At 36.3% G+C, this 21,554-nt stretch overlaps 2 protein-coding genes and 1 long non-coding RNA gene across 4 annotated transcripts in view; all 3 read right to left on the reverse strand.

Annotated features, from left to right (window-relative positions):
* The window catches only part of LOC145484742 (uncharacterized), a 179,923-nt gene that overhangs the window by 24,473 nt on the left and 133,896 nt on the right, over positions 1-21,554 (reverse strand). The gene's annotated exons all lie outside the window — the stretch shown is intronic.
* On the reverse strand, positions 4-14,295 carry LOC145484833 (uncharacterized). Its single transcript, XM_081463476.1, has 2 exons — positions 13,460-14,295; positions 4-1,705 (listed from the first exon to the last, which is right to left on the reverse strand). Exons 1-2 carry the CDS (start codon positions 13,899-13,901, stop codon positions 1,590-1,592), a joined length of 558 nt encoding a protein of 185 aa, XP_081319602.1. The 5' UTR covers positions 13,902-14,295; the 3' UTR covers positions 4-1,589.
* LOC145484867 (uncharacterized) lies at positions 3,617-10,749 on the reverse strand. Its single transcript, XR_014049082.1, has 2 exons — positions 8,780-10,749; positions 3,617-5,916 (listed from the first exon to the last, which is right to left on the reverse strand). It is a non-coding gene; the product is annotated as an uncharacterized LOC145484867 (long non-coding RNA).

Raw genomic sequence — 21,554 nt, forward strand, 5'->3', positions numbered from 1 at the left:
TAAAATGATGGGACACAATCAAGTTTTTGATTCACCAAAAATGTCTATATTTATGAGAATGACCTTGAAACAGAAGATTTGGTTCAATGCCTCACCATCTCGCACTGCATGTGAACCAGTGAGGCATATTAGTAAGACTGACAATTAACAGTAACAAAGTACTTCATCAACTGAGCAAAATAGTTACTTTGGTTTTCACGTTATTCAGCTCTTCTGTAACCTACCATAAAGGAACAGACGTTCACCTTTTCCTGTCTTAAAAGTTTTTCTATTTCCATTACTATTTGTCTCTGACCAGTAGAAAATGGAAATAAGACACTACGCTATAATTATGGATATAAAGGAATACGTTAGGCTAATTATATTTACAGCATTAGTTTTTTGGGGGTGTATAAAAAGCTAAGGCGTATGGGAAGTAACAAAGTGAAAATTGATATAACTTCGTGAACTATCAGGGGAAACTATCTCATGCTCAAAGGTTGAGCACATTTGTTTTGTAAGTGATAACGTTTGTCTAGGAGACAGCGAGGGGGTCAGTATGATGAAAAGACTTGCGTCACTTTTCACTTCATTCAGCTGTGCTGTAATCTGTCATGAATAAACACAATCATCGTTACAAATACGGTTTTATGTATTCTCTTACGGTTCATAGTTACATTATCATATCCAGCACAATTTGCGTACTGAACTACAGTGGCAGAAAGCGACATGGAACGTGCAACTCATGGTTAATGAACTTAACCAACCGACGTTAAGGAATATGGTTTTATGTTTTCTCTTAATATATAGTTTTATTATATCCAGAGCAATTTGCGTTTTGAGATACAGGTACATTTTTAGAGAACAAAAGGGAAATCTGAGAACGTGCAAGCATGGTGAACGAACTTAATTCCCAATTCGCACAGCTTTTCCTGATGGTTTACTCAATATTATATAAGAAACGAATGTATATTTGTTATTAAACTAGGGTGAGGTCCTGGGAAATATTGGCCGAGCTCGAATTTTATGGATCAAGTCAAGTCAATTTCAAGTCAGTTTTATCTAACTCACAAAAGTACGTCGAGAGAGTTTTTAAGATTATTTGCAATTTAAACTACGCCTGAGTAGTTTAAATTGAGTAGCCACCTGTCATAAAGAAAGAAGGCACAAAGAAACAAATTTCCACATAGTTCCTTAGCAATGGCTTTGAACAGGGAAGCCACTATTGTTAGTTCAAACGATATCCGGCTTAGCTGGCTGTTATAATCTAAAGGGAGGAAAATCTTTCCCGCGGGTCTTTCCAATCCACTTCACATTATTATATATTGTTACAGTGGTGGCAAAATTTTGCACTTGCTCGAGATGCCGAGGTTACAGTACAAGTAGAAATGGACAGGAGCCCATGCTCATGGACTCCTGAAATGTGTGATTTCAAAAACTCGTCTGACTTATACCCTCGTTCCCATTTTTAGGGCATTCAGAAATCAGCACGGAACTGATTATTGAGTGCATACATGCTGTACGGTCGGGACGGGGAAGGATTGGGAAGGTAGGAAATTAACCAAACAATAAACATGGAAGTTAGTTAAATGCACTAAGGTGCCAACCAACTATTGAAGTGCTGTATCGCTTACCGAATTTTCAAGAGAAGATAAATTCTTTTTCATTTCTTGTACATTCTTCGAAAGTTCTGCATGCTCGGCCTTAGATACCTCGGGATCACCTCCTGTTGGTAAAGGAAACAAACGAATGAGGCCAAGCAGAGCATTGAATATAGGAAATGCGTCATATGCCCAACGTAGATGTAAATATTTTTTTTTTTAACTGAGGTTGTATCTCAACATGCCCATTCTTTTTTTTTGTTTGAGATATAAACACTAAATCAATTAATGATTTGTTTTTTTTAAAAAATCTTGTTGATAACGTGTTATGTCAGGAAAATAGTAAAAACGTGTTTCCCACTGATTGGGCATTTGCCAGTTTGTTATTGTGACAAAGAGTGGTAGTATTGATCAATCAAAGTTCAACAGTCCTCTTAGCAGTATTATACGCGAAAAGCAAACTTTGAGTTAAAAAGAACGTAAGCAACATAACAATATAACAAAACAGTGGGGCAAGGACAAACTTGAAATTTTGTTAAATAAGCAGATTTTATAGATTGCCCATGGCTCAGGAAAAATACGATGGTTCCCAATAACAAATAACGAATATTGTAGATACTTGGTGCTGTACTATATTGTATTTATTTGTTAGAGACAAACATCAGTTTAAAGAACAAGTCAAGTTAAATAACTCTGGGACGCGGAATAGGTTTCTTCCACATAAGGCCCGCCGAAATTTTAATCCATTGTGAGCGAGAGTAGACAAAGCAAAGCGCCTGGGAAATGAATGTTGAGCCGCTAAGTTATGTGATGAGGATAATTTAGCGTCTTCAAGTATTGCTAATATGTATACTTGTCGGAGCAGGCCCGCAAGGAAATTTCCGAAAAGACGTCGCGTCTGATGCACTGGAAAAGTTGAAAATTTACAGAGTATGTAAATAACATGTAATTAACATGTAAATAATCAAAAAAAGACTGTAAAGAATAATTTACATGATTTTTCCCCTTTTACATGTTTTGGAGGTTTCATGTAAATAACATGTAAATATTTTAAGTGAAACATGTAAATGATGAAGAAAACACTGTAAATGTTTCAAAGCAAAGGGCTAAGATCATGTAAATAACATGTAAACTGTTCCTGCAAATACTGTAAATAGCCTGTAAATTTCTTGTGATTCAACCTGGAAACCCGTAAATAACATGTAAATTTAATACAGGGAGGGTGCCATAATACTGTAAATAACATGTAAATAAAAAAGGGGAGGCTGTAAACAACGTGTAAATCAAAAAAGGGAGACCGTAAATAACATGGAAAATGAAAACAGGAGCCTGTAAATAACATGTAAATCGAAGAAGGGAGCCTGTAAATAACATGTAAATCGAAAAAGGGAGCCTGTAAATAACGTGTAAATCGAAAAAGGGAGTCTGTAAATAACATGGAAATCAAAAAAGGAGCCCATAAAGAACATGTAAATCGAAAAAGGGATCCTGTAAATAACACGTAAATCAAAAAAGGGAGCCTGTAAATAACATGTAAATCGAAAAAGGGAGCCTGTAAATAACATGTAAATCGAAGAAGGGAGCCTGTAAATAGCATGTAAATCAAAAAAGGGAGCCTGTAAATAACATGTAAATCAAAAAAGGGAGCCTGTAAATAACATGTAAATGGAAATGGGGAGCCTGTAAATAACATGGAAATCGAAAAAGGGAGCCTATAAATAACATGGAAATCGAAGAAGGGAGCCTGTAAATAACATGTAAATCGAAAAAGGGAGCCTGTAAATAACGTGTAAATCGAAAAAGGGAGTCTGTAAATAACATGGAAATCAAAAAAGGAGCCCATAAAGAACATGTAAATCGAAAAAGGGATCCTGTAAATAACACGTAAATCAAAAAAGGGAGCCTGTAAATAACATGTAAATCGAAAAAGGGAGCCTGTAAATAACATGTAAATCGAAGAAGGGAGCCTGTAAATAGCATGTAAATCAAAAAAGGGAGCCTGTAAATAACATGTAAATCAAAAAAGGGAGCCTGTAAATAACATGTAAATGGAAATGGGGAGCCTGTAAATAACATGGAAATCGAAAAAGGGAGCCTATAAATAACATGGAAATCGAAGAAGGGAGCCTGTAAATAACATGTAAATCGAAAAAGGGAGCCTGTAAATAACATGTAAATGGAAAAGGGGAGCCTGTAAATAACATGGAAATCGAAAAAGGGAGCCTGTAAATAGCATGTAAATGGAAAAAGGGAGCCTGTAAATAACATGGAAATCGAAAAAGGCAGCCTGTAAATAACCTGTAAATTGAAAAAGGGAGCCTGCAAATAACCTGTAAATTGAAAAAGGGAGCCTGTAAATAACCTGGAAATCGAAAAAGGAGGCAGAAACCCTGTACGATAAATGACTTGTAAATAATAACTTGAAGAAAAATGCATGGAATGTACTGTTTTATTGTAATCAAATCTGTTGACCTTAATTATAATAGTAGAAAATATGCAAATTTACATGTATACAGAATCAGAAATTTATTGCAATCAGAACAAACTCAGTAAAATTCAAATAGTTTTTATGCCATGAATAAGGTGTACAATGCATACATTGCAACAAATAAAACATGTTTTCTTTTCTATCTATCCATAACAAGACGACTTAAATGTAATTTTGTGCATGGCCAAAATATTTTAAAATACCATGACTGAGCTCCTTTAACCAAATTCAAGCGCTTTTCAAGAAGACTACTAAAATTCAAGACCTTTTCAAGATTGTGCAAAACCATGTCATATTCAGCTCTATTTAATTCCTAAATAATAAAATGATTAAGAACTACATGTATACTGTTGTCAGCTACAACTAGTAAAAATTTTGCAATTTAGGTGTATTACTAAATTAAAATTGTTTGCTAATGGATTCCTGTCTTAAATATATACTAAATCCACAAAGTCAAATGTAACATAATGATAATACCTTTGTCATAAAATGAATGAATAAAGTGTTTTTTCTTACTAAGTAATTAATGTAGGATTAAATTAGCCTTAATAATGAAAAATGGGGGAGGCACGATGGCCTTGTAGTTACATGTAGTGCGCTCAACTCCTAATCGAGCGATCCGGGTTCAAGCTCTAGGCGGGTACATTCTGTTGTGTTGTTGGGCAACACACTTTACTCTCAGTGCCTCTCCACCCAGGTGTATAAGTGGGTAGCAGTGAATTTAATGGTGGGGTTACCCTGCAATGGCTGGCATCTCATCAAGGGGGAGTAGAAATAGTCCTAGTCACTTCCTGCTACAGGTAGCGGGATAAGCTCCAGCCTGTTGGGCCACGTGGCTATTGTATTGATCAACTTTTTTCATAGAGTGAATTGTTCTTTTGAAATAACAGAAACTAGGGAGAAAAAACCTTTATCACAAGATAGAGATTGACATTTTAAATTCATCATAAAAACATTCATGCCAAAGGAATACTACATTGCATAACATAAAACAAGGCTTCTGACATCTTTTAGGCTATGTTTACAAAGTCACAGTTTCCTTCTTTTTCCAAAACTGTACGGAATCCAAACAGTACAAACATTTTGGACCCCTGACAAAACATTCACTGTAAACAATATTCAAAATTTTACTTTTTCTTTTTGTGATAAAAAAAACTGTACTGTAAAAAAAATTCATAGGGGCCTGTTGAAATTGAAAGGTGTATCTAGCACCATAGTTCCCATAACACATCATAAGTTAATAAATTATTGTTCTGGTACTACATGTTTGTAAACAGAGCCTTTGCTTTTTATGATGAAATCTTATAGCTGCTGTATTGAACAATAAGTATCAACCTAGCAATCTAAGATATTTAAATTTGATGCTAATTCACTAGCACAGGTACAGTGTAAGTGATACTTCAAAGCATTAAAAAATAATGTTTAAAGTGGTTGAATTTATGCCAGAAAGCTGCCAGAGCATATCAAAGTGTTGAAGGTCACCATGTTAGACTGTAATGCACCAGCGGCCCATTTCTCGAAGGTCCCAAAAAGTTTTCGCACCCAGAAAGCCTTACCAAAATCTGAAATCTTATGCTTACAGAGCTGTTTTAATTGCTTATTCTCAATATGAACAGAGGTTTCCTTCACACAAGAAGTTTCAGGCATATACAACTCTTAGTTTTTAGACACAGCTCAATTAAAGATGGCTTTGTGGGCCCGAAAAGTTTCCAGGGCCTTCAAGAAATGGGCCTTGGACCCCTTATAGAGTCATAAGTACTGTAGACTTCTCAGTGGCTGATTTTTTCCTGATCAAGCATCAATGCCAAGGAGTATGCATGTATTGACCGCTCTCAATTTTACTTCATCCTACAAGTAACATAAAACATTTCGTTAAATAAGATAAGTTATGTCTGAGTATGAATCAGCAAATTCTGTGTATGATATCAATCAGTGAATTTTACATTGGAGTTATTATTTTGTTTCTTATCATTCCAATTTATACTGTGACCTTTGAAATCGGACTGTAGTCGGTCATGTCGACTGGCCAAAGTAATTTTAGCTCGGTCACGTCTCGTTTCTGACCGGTCAGGATATTTATGCAAAAATCAAGTACATGTAATGTGAGCCAAATTAAACCCACAAATATAGTCTGTTTGTTCCAGTCACTGCTAGACCATTTAAAAATTGGCTTAATAGTTTTCCGAACGGATTTAACCCCAGTCACTTGAATGGCATTCCTATCGATCTTGAACGCATGACAAACAGCAAGTGAATGGTCTTTAGCCGTTCGAACAGATACATGTATGCATTGGTGTATGTTTTCATTAGAGGTCATAATAAAAAAAAGATTAAAAACTCTCAGATTTACAGTTGGAGATTTGATTGTTTATTCAAGAATGAACAACGTGACCATCTCAACATGACATGACTGGTCAACATGACCAGCGAGTGAAGTTTTTGGCCAGTCAAGTCACCATTCTGGCCAGACATTGCCCGTTGACCGGCCATTATTTTGAGCCCTGAATATTCATCAGTCAAACAGATCTTACATCTACATCTGTAGCTATTGTGTGACAAAAACTTTGCATCTCTGATTGGAAGGCACTGAATATCAGAGGATGTAGAAGAACTAAACTCAAAATGTGTGGCAGTAAATATTCAATGTTCACTATCTTCTACATTGTAATATTCATGCACAATAAATCAAACTCCTATCAAACAATGTTTAAATAATAAGTCAAGTTATTTGCAGGCACAATTTGATTGTTTCTTACATGCACTTATGCTCTATTGGTGGGCAAAGGTACAGCTGATGTCATAAATGTTTGTTTTTGTTTCTTTGTTATGCATTACAAAGCAGATAGATTCTACGTTGTCACGCATCTGTTCAGTAATAGATCACAGAAGACATCAAAATGTGGTAAGAACATCAGTGACACACGCCTGAAAAATTCACAGATTCTGTGACACACTCTGGTAATGCCTTATGTGAATATTTTTTGTTTTTACCACATTTTGGTGTTATCTGTGATCTACTCAGGGCAGGAAAAAACCAGGTCTGATTTCCTCAGCCAAGTAAATTTTGCTCTTGGGCAAACGAAAATAGAAGTTCAATGGCCCAGTGGGCAAGTGAAATTACAATGTAGCCTCAGTAGTCTTGTGAGTCTCACTAAAAATGCCAGCTTGATAAGCGATAATTTCCAGTCACTCCATTTCAAAACTTAAGACCTAAAGATTCGTTAATTATTAGGTTGAAAGCAAGAATTAGTTAGGAATCCTAGCGTACCTCATTCGCATTTGTCCTCTGATTTCCTTACTGGCCACCACACTGGCAACTAATATTTAAATGGGGGCAAGTGAAAACTGAAATTGACTGGCCCACTGGGCAAGTGACTTACAATTTTTTTTCCTGCCCTGCTACAGATGAATGAACAGATGCATGACACATGATACCTGCATGTATTTGGTAAGAGCCCAATTTCGTACAAGTAAAATGTACAGCTGTAACAGGTCTCTAAAATGCTGTCTGGTCATCCCAGGGTAAGGCAATCGATTGAAATTGATCCATAAATTGATATAAATCAATAAATTGAAATTAATGTAAGTGTTGTCAGTGCTATCAATCCATTGAAAGAAATTCATACTCACATGCTAGAGAAGTTTCAAGTTATCAATTTGATTTTACCAAATTTATCAGTCATTAGAGAATCAATTGAAAGTTGGCCTCTCTTTGTTAGTTCACATAAACTGTAGAAAAATTGTGTCCCTTAACACAATGTTTGATTGTAACTTTTTTATGTAGATTTCAAAGGCACTACCAAAGATCCCCAAAACATAGTCCCTGATACATGTATGCCAGCAAAATATTCTGTTTACAAGATAAAATGTTATGTTTTTATGCAATTGTATTCATGATTTCATATTTCACTTTATATCTTTTGTTCATTTCTTTCTTATTAAATGTTGCTTAGAAGATACACTAGTATCAGCAAAATTGATAATGTTTATTGAAAATTTGATCACAATTGATTACTCATGACGAATCCTTTTATTGATTTCTGATATCATTGACTAATTCCTATTGATTGTTATGAAATAATCGATTGACTATACTGTGTCGTCCAAGACAAGTAGATTTTCCTGCCTGGGCAAGTTACTCTTCCTTTTTTTTTTCAAGTCCTGTGTAGTTTTCATGACAGTTTGAGGTACATGTATACCTCTTTATAAAGTATCGTAGTGTTTTTTTTGGTGAAAGAAAATTTCACAACATTTAACTTACTATCAGCACCAGTGGGTGCAATGTCCATGTACAGTTGTGTAGCATATTGTAACTTGCATGTAGGTACAACTGTAGACACTTGAGTAACTTCAGAATACTTACAATAGCATAAGACAAATTTCTCTGCTGAAGATGGCACATTACATTTTAGCTTACTAGCATTCACATCAGAGGGCAACATAACCTTACAAGAGCATGCATCAGAAGGAATCATAAGGTGCATATAAGCCAATAACAAATGTCGCATGCTCTTACTCGGTTATCGAGAACAGATAATAACAGATAATAAAGCCCTTTATGCACAGTAGGTAAACCTCAACAAAGTCGATTCCACAAGCAAAGTAACTTCTCCTTGATAATGACACATTCACAACCAAAGGCAAAATGAATTGTATACGTATCTTGACGTTACTTTACTCTACTCGTTCAATTTATGCAAAACTTGCTTACCTGTTGTTGTTGTTGCCTGTAATCGCTATCTTCAGCTTCTGGGTAACGGAAAATTTTGCCTTGAAACCGTGCACGATGACGAAGCGAAGGTAGGGTGGATTTTGGCCCGCTAAAACAGAGCTCGAGTTCGATGCAAGTTTCAACGAACTGCCAAACATGGCGGGAGAACCGAGAGGACCTGGTACCTAACATGAAGACCGCTGATTCCTGTTTGTTGGTGATCGGGTACTCACAAGGCTGGTATGCTCTTATAAAGGGACTGGGATAACAGTGATGGCAATGAAAGCACAAAACGGTAGAAATCACCAAAAAACAAACAAACAAACAAACAAACAAAAAAACAAAATGTCATTCTGGGTACCGAAAAAAAGTCAGCTATCATTTTCGGAAAGGCGATAAGTCCTAACGTTTTCGGGAAATGGACAAAAAAGCCCTAATAATGTAAAGTTTATATGAAATATTTCATATATGAACTGCGGTTATAGATGAAAGTGAAGAATGATCATCGCAGTTAATTTTCCAATTTAAGCAACTGGAAAGAAGAAGCCTCAAAAAAATCAGGGCTTCAACGGGATTCGAACCCGTGACCTCCGCGATACCGGTGCGATGCTCTACCAACTGAGCTATGAAGCCACACATTGGGAGCGAGGTCAATTAATTGATCATTCTTCACTTTCAAAAAAGCCCTAATAAGTACGAGATACACAAGCTCCTTTAGAATAACCGAACAGATAATTTTTTTTTTGCGCAACCTAAAATTAACCTACAGAGCTTTGAAAGTACGCGAGATAGCCTAAAACAGCGTTTCAAAGCATTCGAGAGAAAACGGTCGTTGGGCCGGCCGTGTCCCTTATGGTTCCCTGCCTAATCTAACTCGTGTCAGTTCAAACTCGGTCACCGGGGCTCTTTCCGTCTTGAACTCATACAACACGTGACGCTTTCATGGTCCTTCATGAATAAATACGTACGTGTCCGAGAATTAATTTTTCTCTTTTCTAGAGACGTAAGCTTGGGACGCCTGCATGTGCAGTAACAATTCTAGTTTTATTTTGTCGTTGTGGATGCGCGGAAAGTTTACAAGAAGACAGCTTAGTGCGGTGTCGATCAATGCAGCGATTTAGTTTGGTGCATACCTTCTAACCCAAATTCAATTTAAAGCACACTATAGCACACACTTGGATTTTAGAGAAGTTCAAATGCTTCAACGTAAAAGGCACCTTAATGGAGGCTTCACGAAGGTTTACGGAGCTTTAGGGCGGTGTTACATTTTAACTTTACAGGCCTTTAAAAGGTCCCATTTATATGTTCTCGGTTACCCGAGACAACCCTTCCTCTCTCTCCCCCCCGTCCCCCCAAGTTTAACCTGGCCGGGGTAACTTTTCATTTATTTCCTTGCAAAATCCAACCAACCGTTTACAAGAGGATAGTGAACCTGTCGGTAACTTGGAATTTACATCATTTCAACAGTCTTCGTTGGTTGAACCGTTACACCAGAGTTATATTAAATAAGCCCACTTTTCCGTTACATGGTTTTTGCAGGGTTTAGGCAGGCCTTCTCTTAAATTTAGATCTTTTTTTCTAAGAGTCTCCATTTTACATTAACGTGGTCTTAACAGTTTTTCGAAAAGCCCCCATTATCTCATTTAAATTGTTTTCACAGCCTTTGCAAGGTCCCCCTTTTTAATTTACATGTTTGTAACAGGCTATTTACAGCCCCCCACTGCACCCGTGCAACTTCTAGGTTTTCCATTTACATGGTTTTACATGTTTCTTACAGGCTCCCTTTCTTTCATTTACATTGTTTTTACATGTTTCTTACAGGCCCCCTTTTTTTCATTTACATGGTTTTTACATGTTTCTTACAGGCTCCCTTTCTTTCATTTACATTGTTTTTACATGTTTCTTACAGGCCCCCTTTTTTTCATTTACATGGTTTTTACATGTTTCTTACAGGCCCCCTTTTTTCATTGACATGGTTTTTACATGTTTCTTACAGGCCCCCTTTTCTCATTGACATGGTTTTTAAATGTTTCTTACAGGCCCCCTTTTTTCATTGACATGGTTTTTACATGTTTCTTACAGGCCCCCTTTTTTCATTGACATGGTTTTTACATGTTTCTTACAGGCCCCCTTTTTTCATTTACATGGTTTTTACAGGGTTACAAACATAACATTTCCAGACTTTTTACAGCATTCGCTTGAATTATTCACACGTTTCTTACATGGTTTAGCAAAGCAATTTACATGTTTTTTACAAAGGCAGATACTGTAAAAGTGCGTAAAATATTTTACAGGTTTTTACATGTTCTTCAAATGATCATTGTCGACAAAGACAATGTAAATCGCTATTTACAGAACATTTACATGCTGTACTAAAAGCTGTAAATTTCCTGTAAATTTATTTTACAAAACCCTAACATGTAAATTGTAATTTACAAAGAATGTAAATCAATATTTACATGCTGTAAATTAAAATTGACATGTCCATGTAAATTTTCAACTTTTCCAGTGATGGCAAATGAAAATGAACAACAGTTAATCGCTCAAGTTTGAATCAATCTGTTATTGTTACAGTACAGAGCTACCTTTGAACCCGCCGAATAACGAGATAAAACTAGACTAAATCACCCTTATCAGTTCAACCCCAGCAATAAAAATTCAGGCCTGTGCAGTTTAATTTTAAGTCTATATAAAGGACAGCTCTGACAGCAACTTCACCGAGATACGTACCTTATCAACTAAATTAGAATACTAGCTAATAGGCGCGGGGGTCCTCAGTAATAGAACGACCGCTTCTGTTGGAAAAGACGGATAAGTGTCTACGATCATTCCACTTTACTTGATGTTAGTCATTAACCACAGCATATCGACCTTCACCAGAGTAGATATTTCTGTACTTACTTTTCTCCGGAAGGTTTTCCACATTTTTAAAACAGCATTCAGTCAAACTTAATGTTTTTGTTTGTTGTGGAAGCTACGTATGCAGTTGTTCAAGAATGTGGTTTATTGATATAAGATCGCAAAAAAGTGGCGCGAACAGACCGAACGAAAACCAGACAACATCTCACCTGTTAAAATGCTATATGATTCTAGCCCCTTGGCTAGAAATAACGCCATTTAGACTCAGCAAAACCATAATTAAATTCAGGAAAATTAACAATTCTATGAACAATTGTAAACAGTATTAGCGGCCGTTTGCATGCAAACAGCCGGAATCATTAGTTAAGAAGCTTGCCGCCGTAATGAAGCAGTACTAGTACTTTTTCAATTCTATCAAAGACTTTATTTACCCTTAACTTTGACTTTTTAGCCAGTTGCAACCAGCAAATTTCAGTTTTTTGGCACATTTCCGCTGACGGATCCCCAGATTTGCTCAGTCCAAGTACTCAATTAAGTACTTAATAAGCGGCGTATCAATGACAAGAATATTTATGATCAATAAATTATGTTGCCCACAGTAACGTAAAATTTCGTTTAATCTTAAAAAGAGAACAATTTGCTGGAGGAACATTGTTTTTGAAGACCGAAAAAAAAAAAGAGTCATGCATTGTCGTGGTACTCGAAGAATCATTTGTGAACTCAGGAGCAGAACGCCAAAGACTGAAAGTTTCATTCGTCAAGTAAACATAGCGTTATTTACCGTTGATAACCTTTGCTGAAAACTTTAAGTCCTTAAATAACAATTTTATCACATGTTATAGACTCAACTAAAAAAAAAATTTCATTCAAATAACTCCTCAGGTCAGTGTTAGTTGGTATTGAAGTGATTTGAGTTGAATAGCTAACAAATCGAAATCTGAAACTTTTGCTTCCTTTGTTTAGTAGTCACAACAAAAATGGGATGACCAATTCTTTACTTTGGAAGCTATTAAAATGCTATTATATTTTCATTTCCTCAAGAAAATATATAGCGCTTGTGTAAGGTTCAATGTAAATTCTTTAATGATCGTGACTTGGACAAGTCAATAAAGTTCGCGCGCACTTTCCTGATTGTTTATAGACGAAGCCTTCAGTCCACGTCTTGAATGTAATAATCGTCAAGCAGTAAATAGCAAGTGCTTTGAAACTACTTCATTATGGACTGGTGATTTTGTTGCTAGTGTTCAAAAACAGGTGTCGGGTCGAAATTTAAAAACAAAGATACTCCGTACCAAATGCCCTCCAAGGTTGTCAATCATTTGATCTAGAGTTTTAAGGCCCATCAGACATATGCGTTGGGGACCTGAGAAATCGGAGTAGTTTATAGTAAACATTGTGGACGATTCTGCAACGGGTTAAACAAAACATAGTCTTTTGTGATTCTTATTTCGCTATCGTGAGTAAATAAGCAAAATGACGTTATCCTTAATAAGTTTGATTTCGAAACAACGATAGGATTCAACACCTTTTAGAGCAATTTTAAAAGCACTAGGTTTTCAACTAATACATTTATCCTTTAACAACATGAGTAACAAAGACAATGCAAAGATTTTTTTCACTTACTTCAACATCCCTGCGTAGTTACACGAAATGGCAGCAGTCGAAATGTTCAAAAGAAAATTTGAAATAAATTTGAAAGCACATCCATTGGCATAATTTAGGGCTTCTCGGGAAAAAGAAGTTGGGAAGTTTCGTTTAGTAAATTTAATCTACAGCTTTCTTTTTGGAATAAAGTTATGGACAGGAAATAATTGGAAATACCTGTTTCTCCAGAAGAGGCGCAATTCAGAGCTGCAACTATGCCAAATAGCATCAACAAGGTCAGCAAAAGTGACCCTGCGGAAACGAAAGACACAGCCAACAAAATCACTCGATCACACCCATGATGTCGTCTAGACGAGTTAATTCCCTCAGGGTTGGACCACGTGTTGCGTTTTAAAAAATGACTTCTAGCTCTTAATTTCCCATTTTGATTCACACCACTCGGTTCGCTGCGCACCTCCTCTTCGGGAATGCCATCAAGTCTTTCTTGACATTCCTTAGAGCCAAGATAATCGATAGTGGAGGTCTCTTTGTCTTCATCATGATTAAAGTTGTCTGTGCTTTTTTCGTCGAGAGGTAACGAGTCCGATAACTCAGTTTCAGCCTTCGTAGTGGAAGGGCATAGTGGCCCTGGGGAAATACGTTTTTTTAAAAACGCCATTTTCTGCTCCTTCGAAGGCCTTTTCTTGGTGGAGTTGCCAGTGGCGGTGGAGAGATTAAATTTCTTTAGTGCTCAACTCTACAAACAGGACATCTGGAGTGCCAAGAGTTTAAACGACCGATGAAAAACGTAAGGGAGCGCATCAAGTCATACGACAGAGTTCCCATGGAAACTTACTGACATGTGGTATCATCCTTTTCAAAGACTTATATAAAATGTTGAAAATGTGTAGAACAACAAAAATCAATTATTTGTGCATGAACATTACAATGAAATACAGGGATAGTAGTAAGAAGGTTAAGGAAAAATAAGAAAAGACAGACTGAGATTAAGATTACGCGACAGTTACGTTTATTAAGTTCAGAGGTTAAATTTTGTTCACAAAGAATGTGCAGGGCTTAAATTGATGCCTGTAAATGCTATTAAAAAAAAAAAAAAAAAAAAAAAAAACTCGTATCAAACGAGTTGAGGCAAAATTTAGCAACACTCGAAATGAACAGCACGCTTAAAAAAATAAAGTTTCAAATTCGGTAGTTTGAAATGACGCTTGGCATGTAATTCATACATTTTTCCGTACAGCTATCTGACAGTATCAGTTACGTCTGTTTGTTGCAAGCGTAAGGAACTTTCAACACAGTTGTTACTGAATAATATTGATAAACAATTCCCTCATATGATTTTTCTAGAAATTCGCCAAAACAAAGACAAGTACAGAGGCTTGTCGTTTTTGAACTGACCTGGCTTGATAAAAAGTGTATTTTGGCGAAGCAAACTCGGCGGATTTTCCCCACCTCCAAAACGAAACGAATCAGTTTTTTCCTGCACATGTAGCTTACCACCATAACATTAACATCTCCCATCGAAGTTCAGTTCACGAACCTTGCAAAAAAGAGCAAAAATTATAAACTACGCCTTCTTAGTTGGTACCGATCGAGGAAAATGGGATTTAGGCAGTCTTTTTTGTCACTGATTTCATAGTCCACCGTGGACGGCTCGATAAATTCATTCGGTATAACAACAGAGGTGTAAGTGTCATAGTTGGGTTCAGGCAAGCTTATCACCGATAACCAAAGATTCCTGTTGCAACGATATGGCATATTTCTGAGATAACATCAGTATTTTATCACCCTAGGCCCGTAATGCAATGGCTGTCAATCCAAGGAGACGATAAATAAATGTCTACTTATTTATTTATTTATTTATTTATTTATTTATTGTGGTCGACACTTCATTTTCTGTTTGCTTAAATGAGTCCGGTGAGTATATCAGGCCTTCTTGTCGGACAACATGGTGTTTGATTTGGGAGAAAGCTCGTAGCATGAGGGTAACGTTTTTCAGATTTTATTTTGATCGACATCTGAGAAGGAAAAAGCTGCGGACTCGTAAAGACGCCGATGCCGACGCTGAGCTGTTAACTCTTCTGATCAGCAGAACAAACCTTGTTAAAATCGCTTTAAATCTCCATAACCAAAAATGAGAGAAACAGGTGGAAGTATTTGGATTCACGTAACCAAAATTAGGACAAACAGGTGCAGGTATTTGGGTTTCTTTTGTCTCAACAATATTATTTCTGACTACTATGAAGTGAAACTCTATAGTAAATACGTTGTGATGTATTCATTATTCTGACTCACAATTTCAAGGCTTCGGGCTGAGAGCCATAAATGAGTGAAATAGTCAAGGCTTGTTTTGTGTTTGTTACTGCAAGTAAATAGATATGTTTACCTACAAATAAAATGAGAAGGGGAGATCTCATATTCCATTTTCGTAGTTAATCAGTTGGACAAATTCAACTACGGGACAAGTGGACTGCTAATAAACGGAAGCGGAAATTACATTTTAAACCAGCTGCGTATGTTGTTGTTTTTTTTTTGAAAGTGGGGGCGCCTTGTCAACTGACCTGTGGTACTACTTCAGTTGGGTGAGGACGGAGTTTACCTCGGAGTTTCAATGAAGTTTACGGATTGAAGCGTTCGGCTCCCCCTCCCCTTTGAACCTAATGAGCCCGTACATGCTTGTCAAGCTCATATTTGCAATAGTTTGGAAATCCATCGACACTTTCAATCAGTTGCCAAATTGTCCCAGATTACGAATTGTTCTTGCTACCATCGTACAGAGCTTTAATCCAAGGAGGTCGTTTGAATTGTTATCAGTTTCTCGCTCGCCGTAACTCTGCTCATCGGCTCTCCCATTTAATCAAATGCTGAAAAACAAGGGATTGCCGCTCTCCTTTGAGTGTTTCGTCCGTGTAAAGAAAATTAAACTACAAAACAGTTAATTAGCACTTCATTTTTCATTGTCAGTTAGTCACTTTTTGTCATAAACTGACAGATTTTAAGTTATTTTCAAAAAGGCGAAACGTTCTAGAAAAGTTCTCAGCTCTTTGATAAAGCCTTAAATGTGGATTTTAAGATGATTAACTCGTACACAGAGTTTAATCTTTCCATTACTTTATCTTTTGTAGACGTAGGTACGAGGCAAACTTATACTTCGCGCATGAGGATTTTGAAAGTCCATCAGAAGTGAAGCTTGTGAAGGATGAAAAAATAGGATATCTGTTAAAAAACACTTCTCATTAAAGACAAATTGTGGGAGACATTGAAACTTTTTACTCATTCCAATTTGTGCTCAAAGATCGGCTTTTTTCACATAGATTAATGAAATATATTTTAGTTTGATAACCCTTCCGCCTATGGTGAGGAGATTCCTTGTAAATAATATCATAAGTCGGTGGAACGATTAGTGGCGTAGAGCACGTAAATAAAGGATAAAACGGCATCTTCCTGAATATTTTAAAAGTCTCTCTAGTTGATTGAGCTCGGGAGCAATAGAGAGAAGAGGAGAGAAGAAACCGATTAGAAAGAGTTCATACCTTCGCTGCTCAACTGATTAAGGCGAAGATCTTCAAAAAGCAAAGAGACTTTCTGTTCGACTTTTCAAATTATTTATTAAAGACACGTCAGGCTATATAGCCTTTGGTTCACAGGTTCAAATTAATTAACTCGCTGCCACTCACATTTTACATATTTGCGACTTGATGGCTTGTCAGTTCATAAAGCTTGTAAAATCCCATTCATTTGTCACGTTGAATAGACATCCAAATATCTTGAAGGCCTTGAACACGAACAGTTCGACTAACGTGCATGTGGTCCGACCTGTAAACACTGTTCAAAAGTCAGTTAGGAATTACACAAATCTTGAAAGACACCAAGGATTTAAATTTGGGTTATAGTCCCTCTTTCGTTTAGTCAGTCATGCAGGACGCAAAAAAAAAAAAAAAAAAAAAAAAAAAAAATTAAAAAAAAAAAAAATCGCCGCGGAAAGTCCTGACTTCTCGTAGTTTAAATTTGGGTCATTTCTCATCCAGAGGAAATATAAAGTCGACATGAATTTATCAAATGCATTCCTTTCGTAACAAGTAATCCACTAAAATATCGCTGACGAGTTATTAAAAAGATCTTTGTCCCATGAACTTTGCCCACGCTCCCGGGGAAATGTAATCTTAATTGCTATTTTGACAAAGTACAATTAAATAGGAATTAGTTAGCTGTCGGTCTAGTGCGAAGGGTAAACAAAATCTTATTTTACTTGTTTCTTATTGTCAAGAAAATTATGTGTAACAGCTTTATACGATTTTATTAGGCTGCCCGAAAACGGTATATTTATCAAAACTGATAAGTGCATTGGAGATAAAGGAGATCAAAATTAGTCTAATGGACGAAGCTTCCCGTTTCCATTTATCGCCGAGCAATGTTTACCTAAACTATTCTGGCAGTTGTCCGAGTTTCTGAACCATCCCAAAATAGAAATTTGCTCAGAACACAATGGGAGCCAGACAAAAACATTCCTTCTCTTAAAGCTAACGAAAAAAAAGCTACGCCTTCACCACGCAAATAAAGCTTTCAGCGTAAGCCGAAACTAAATACGCAATCACTTTCGACTCAGTTATCGGAAAGCGCAGATAATATTTAATTAGCTAAATACTACTGGTTCCTCACCACATCCTTTTGGTGTGCATGTGCGGTGTGAGGGTAAATTTGTGATATTTGTACCTCGTGGATCACCTTCCCTGAACAGCGTTTTACTCTACACGGCATCTTTATTTCGCATGCTACGCCTAGAACTGAGCAAGAAATTGGATAGTCATTAACCACTTCCCTTTTATTGAGCCCTCAAAGGTCTCTCTCTATTGTACTTCTGTTAATGCCTCGTTTCGTCTCAGTAAATGTAGTCACGTCACTTTTATCTTTGTTTAGTACGTTTAAAAATTGCGGAACAATTTTGTGGACAGAGCAAAGCTGTGACTAACGTTATTGCATTGGTGTAGCCCGCGAACTACGGTAAGAGCACCGCAACGTACTTAAATGCTGTTAGTAACTCTTTGGTTTAGCCGCACTTTGAAATATTATGCTTGCAGTTTAAGATTGACGTTATTGAGATCTATTAATTAAAGCTTATGTTTGGGGATCAGTTGAACGATGGCGACAAATGACTGTAAATATTTGTTTTAGAACGTCCTTGTCTCTTTGAAATTGTCTTTTTGAACGTGTTTGCAGATTCATTCTCAATAAATGAAGAATTTCACTATCATATGAATGCTTTATAAATTAAACCTTACGTAAAATCTTTACCGTCAGACCAAAACTGATGTTACTACGAGATATATATAACCTTATCAGTTTAGATTAAACAGCAACTTTGACACAGCCGCACAATGATCTGTGGTCCGAAAGTTTCCTCAGTATTTAATTGTTATTATTGATGTAAATGATTGTCATACCTCACTCGAATGCTTGAATTAGAGGAATTGGTATTGCGTGCAGCAAGATATCATGAGCCTGGTTTGTCTTACCTAGCTACCTACTCGAATCGTTTGATATTACTTTTTTTTTTTTGGAGATCAAAGAGGATTTAAATGCTTGCAGTAAGATCTTAATTAATGGTTGAGTTGAATTAAGTAAGAGTCATAAACTGGCCAATCGTTCCATGATGGAGGCAAGGGAGATTTGGCTTGCATAACCTGTGCTGGTCGCAGTGGTCATGTGTGGTCAAAGCTGTCGCTGTAGTGCCTAGTATCGTCACAGAAGTCTGTATAATTTGTTCTTTCGTGCATCAAGACATCACCCCTGGCTTATTATGTTTAACCTGGTTACCTTATTGACATTGTAATATTATAACGAACTATTGCATGTGGATTACTCCGTCATAAAAAGAGGATTAAAACTGCTTAGTTCAAATTAATCCCTGTAAGGTTTATGCCGACTGGATAAAGAAAAGGTGAATCTAGATCAACCTATATGATTAGTCCTTTCTTCAAAAGGGTTTTAATATACATGCGAGTAAGAATATTCTGTAAGAATAAATTATTCTGTATGAGGCCTTCATGCTAACTGTGGGGGCAATATGTTGTGAAAAGTAATCAGTTCAATCAGTAGCATTTCTGAAGTTTGTCTACCTTGCATGATCTGAACTGGTTGTTACATGCAGTACAACAACATGAATGGTTCCACTGACCTTCTGCCCTGTGGCTATCTTATATAAGCGGTAAATTTCGCTTAGATCAGTCTTAGGGTCCGGCGAAAACGATCAGTTAAAAAAGAGTTGTGGCAAAGTTTCAAGGTTTAAAGTGAATTAAGCACGTGTTAATAAATAATCACTGGAAAAGTTGAAAATTTAGAGTATGTAAATTACATGGAATTAACATGTAAATAATCAAAGAGACTGTAAACAATAATTTACACGATTTTTCCCCTTTTAGATGTTTCTAAGGTTCCATGTAAAAATCATGTAAATATCACAAGTGAAACATGTAAATGATGGAGAGAACACTGTACATTTTTCAAAGGAAAGGACTAAGATCATGTAAATTACATGTAAACTGTTCCTGCACATACTGTAAATAGCCTGTAAATTTCTTGTGATTTAACCTGGAAACTCGTAAATAACATGTAAATTTAATACAGGAGGGTTTCCAAAATGCTGTAAATAACATGTAAATTAAAAAAGGGAGGCTGTAAACAACATGTAAATAGAAAAAGGGAGCCTTTTTAAGACTACTAAAATTCAAGACCTTTTCAAGATTGTTTAAAACCATGTCATATTCAGCCCTATTTAATTTTTAAATAATAAAATGATTAAGAACTATACTGTTGTCAGCTACAACTAGTCAAAATTTTGCAATTTAGGTGTATTGCTAAATTAGAATTGTTTGTGACTGGATAACTGTCTTAAATATATACCAAATTCACCAAAGTAAAATGTAACATAATGATAATACCTCTGTCATAAGATGAATGAATATACTGTTTTTTCTTACTAAGTCATGATTGTAGGATTAAATAAGCCTTAATAATTATTATGTGAAATGTGGGAGCTGTGACGGCCTCAAGTTAGTGCACTCAACTCCGGATCAGGCAGTCCGGGTTTCAAGTCCTAACCAGGGACATTCTGTTGTGTTCTTGGGCAAGACACTTTGTTTTCACAGTGCCTCTCCACCCAGGTGTATAAATGGGTACCAGCGAATTTAATGTTGGGGTAACGCTGCGATGGCCTATCATCTCATCCAGGGAGGAGTAGAAATACTCCTAGCCGCTTCATGCTACAGAAAACGGGATAAGCTCCAGCCTGTTGGGCCATGTGGCTCATACACTGGCTTTACCTTTACCTAATTATGAAAATTACTAAAATGAATGTGTGAAGTATTGATCAATTTTTTTCAGAGTGAATTGCTCTTTTGAAATAACAGAAAAAAAAAAAAAAAGAAAAACATTTACCACAGGATGGAGATTGACATATTAAATTCAACATAAAACCTTGATGTCAAAGGCATACTACATTGCATAACATAAACCAAGGCTTCAGACATCTTTTAGGCCATGTTTACAAACTCACAGTTTCCTTCTTTTTCTTCCAAAAATGTAGAGAATCCAAACAGTACAAACATTTTGGATCCCTGAGAAAACATTCACTGTAAATTATATTCAGACTGGTAAAGATCCAAATTTTACTTGTATTTGTGACAAAAAACTGTACTGTAAAAAAACAACAACAACAACAACAACAATTCATAGGGGTCTGTTGAAATTGAAAGGCCCATCTAGTACCATAGTTCCCATAATGCAACATAAGTTAATGAATTATTGTTCCGGTACTACATGTATGTAAACATAGCCTTTGCTTTCTATGATGAAATCTTATAGCTGCTGTATTGCACAAAAAGTATCAACCTAATAATCTATGATATTTGAACTTAACACTAATTCACCAACACAGGTAGGTGATATTTCGAAGCATTAAAAATAATGCTTGAAGTGGTTGAATCGATACCATAAAGCTGTGTTATAGGTCAACATGTTAGAGTGTAATGTACCAGGGGCTCGTTTCTCGAAGGTCTCAAAAAGTTTTTGCACCTGGAAAGCCATAGCAAAATAAAAAATCTTATGATTACAGAGCTGTTTTATTTGCATATTCTTAATATGCAAAGAAGTCCCCCTCAAACAAGAAGTTTCAGGCATATACAGCTCTTAGTTTTCAGAAACAGATTAATTAAAAATGGCTTTGCGGGCCCCAAAAGATTCCGGGGCTTTCAAGAAATGGGCCCCAGGCTCCTTATAGAGTCATAAGTACTGTAGACTTCTCAGTTGTCCCTTTTTT

The sequence above is a fragment of the Orbicella franksi genome, chromosome 4 (genome assembly GCF_964199315.1).
Source record: "Orbicella franksi chromosome 4, jaOrbFran1.1, whole genome shotgun sequence".
NCBI lineage: Eukaryota > Metazoa > Cnidaria > Anthozoa > Scleractinia > Merulinidae > Orbicella > Orbicella franksi.

What these genes read in the sequence shown, in the direction of transcription:
- LOC145484833 (XM_081463476.1), bottom strand. Translation starts at nt 13,901, where the DNA reads ATGGCGTTTTTAAAAAAACGTATTTCCCCAGGGCCACTATGCCCTTCC. An exon ending in CGCCTCTTCTGGAGAAACAG is followed by an intron (nt 1,706 to 13,459) that starts GTATTTCCAATT and finishes CTTTACCAACAG; the next exon opens with GAGGTGATCCCGAGGTATCT.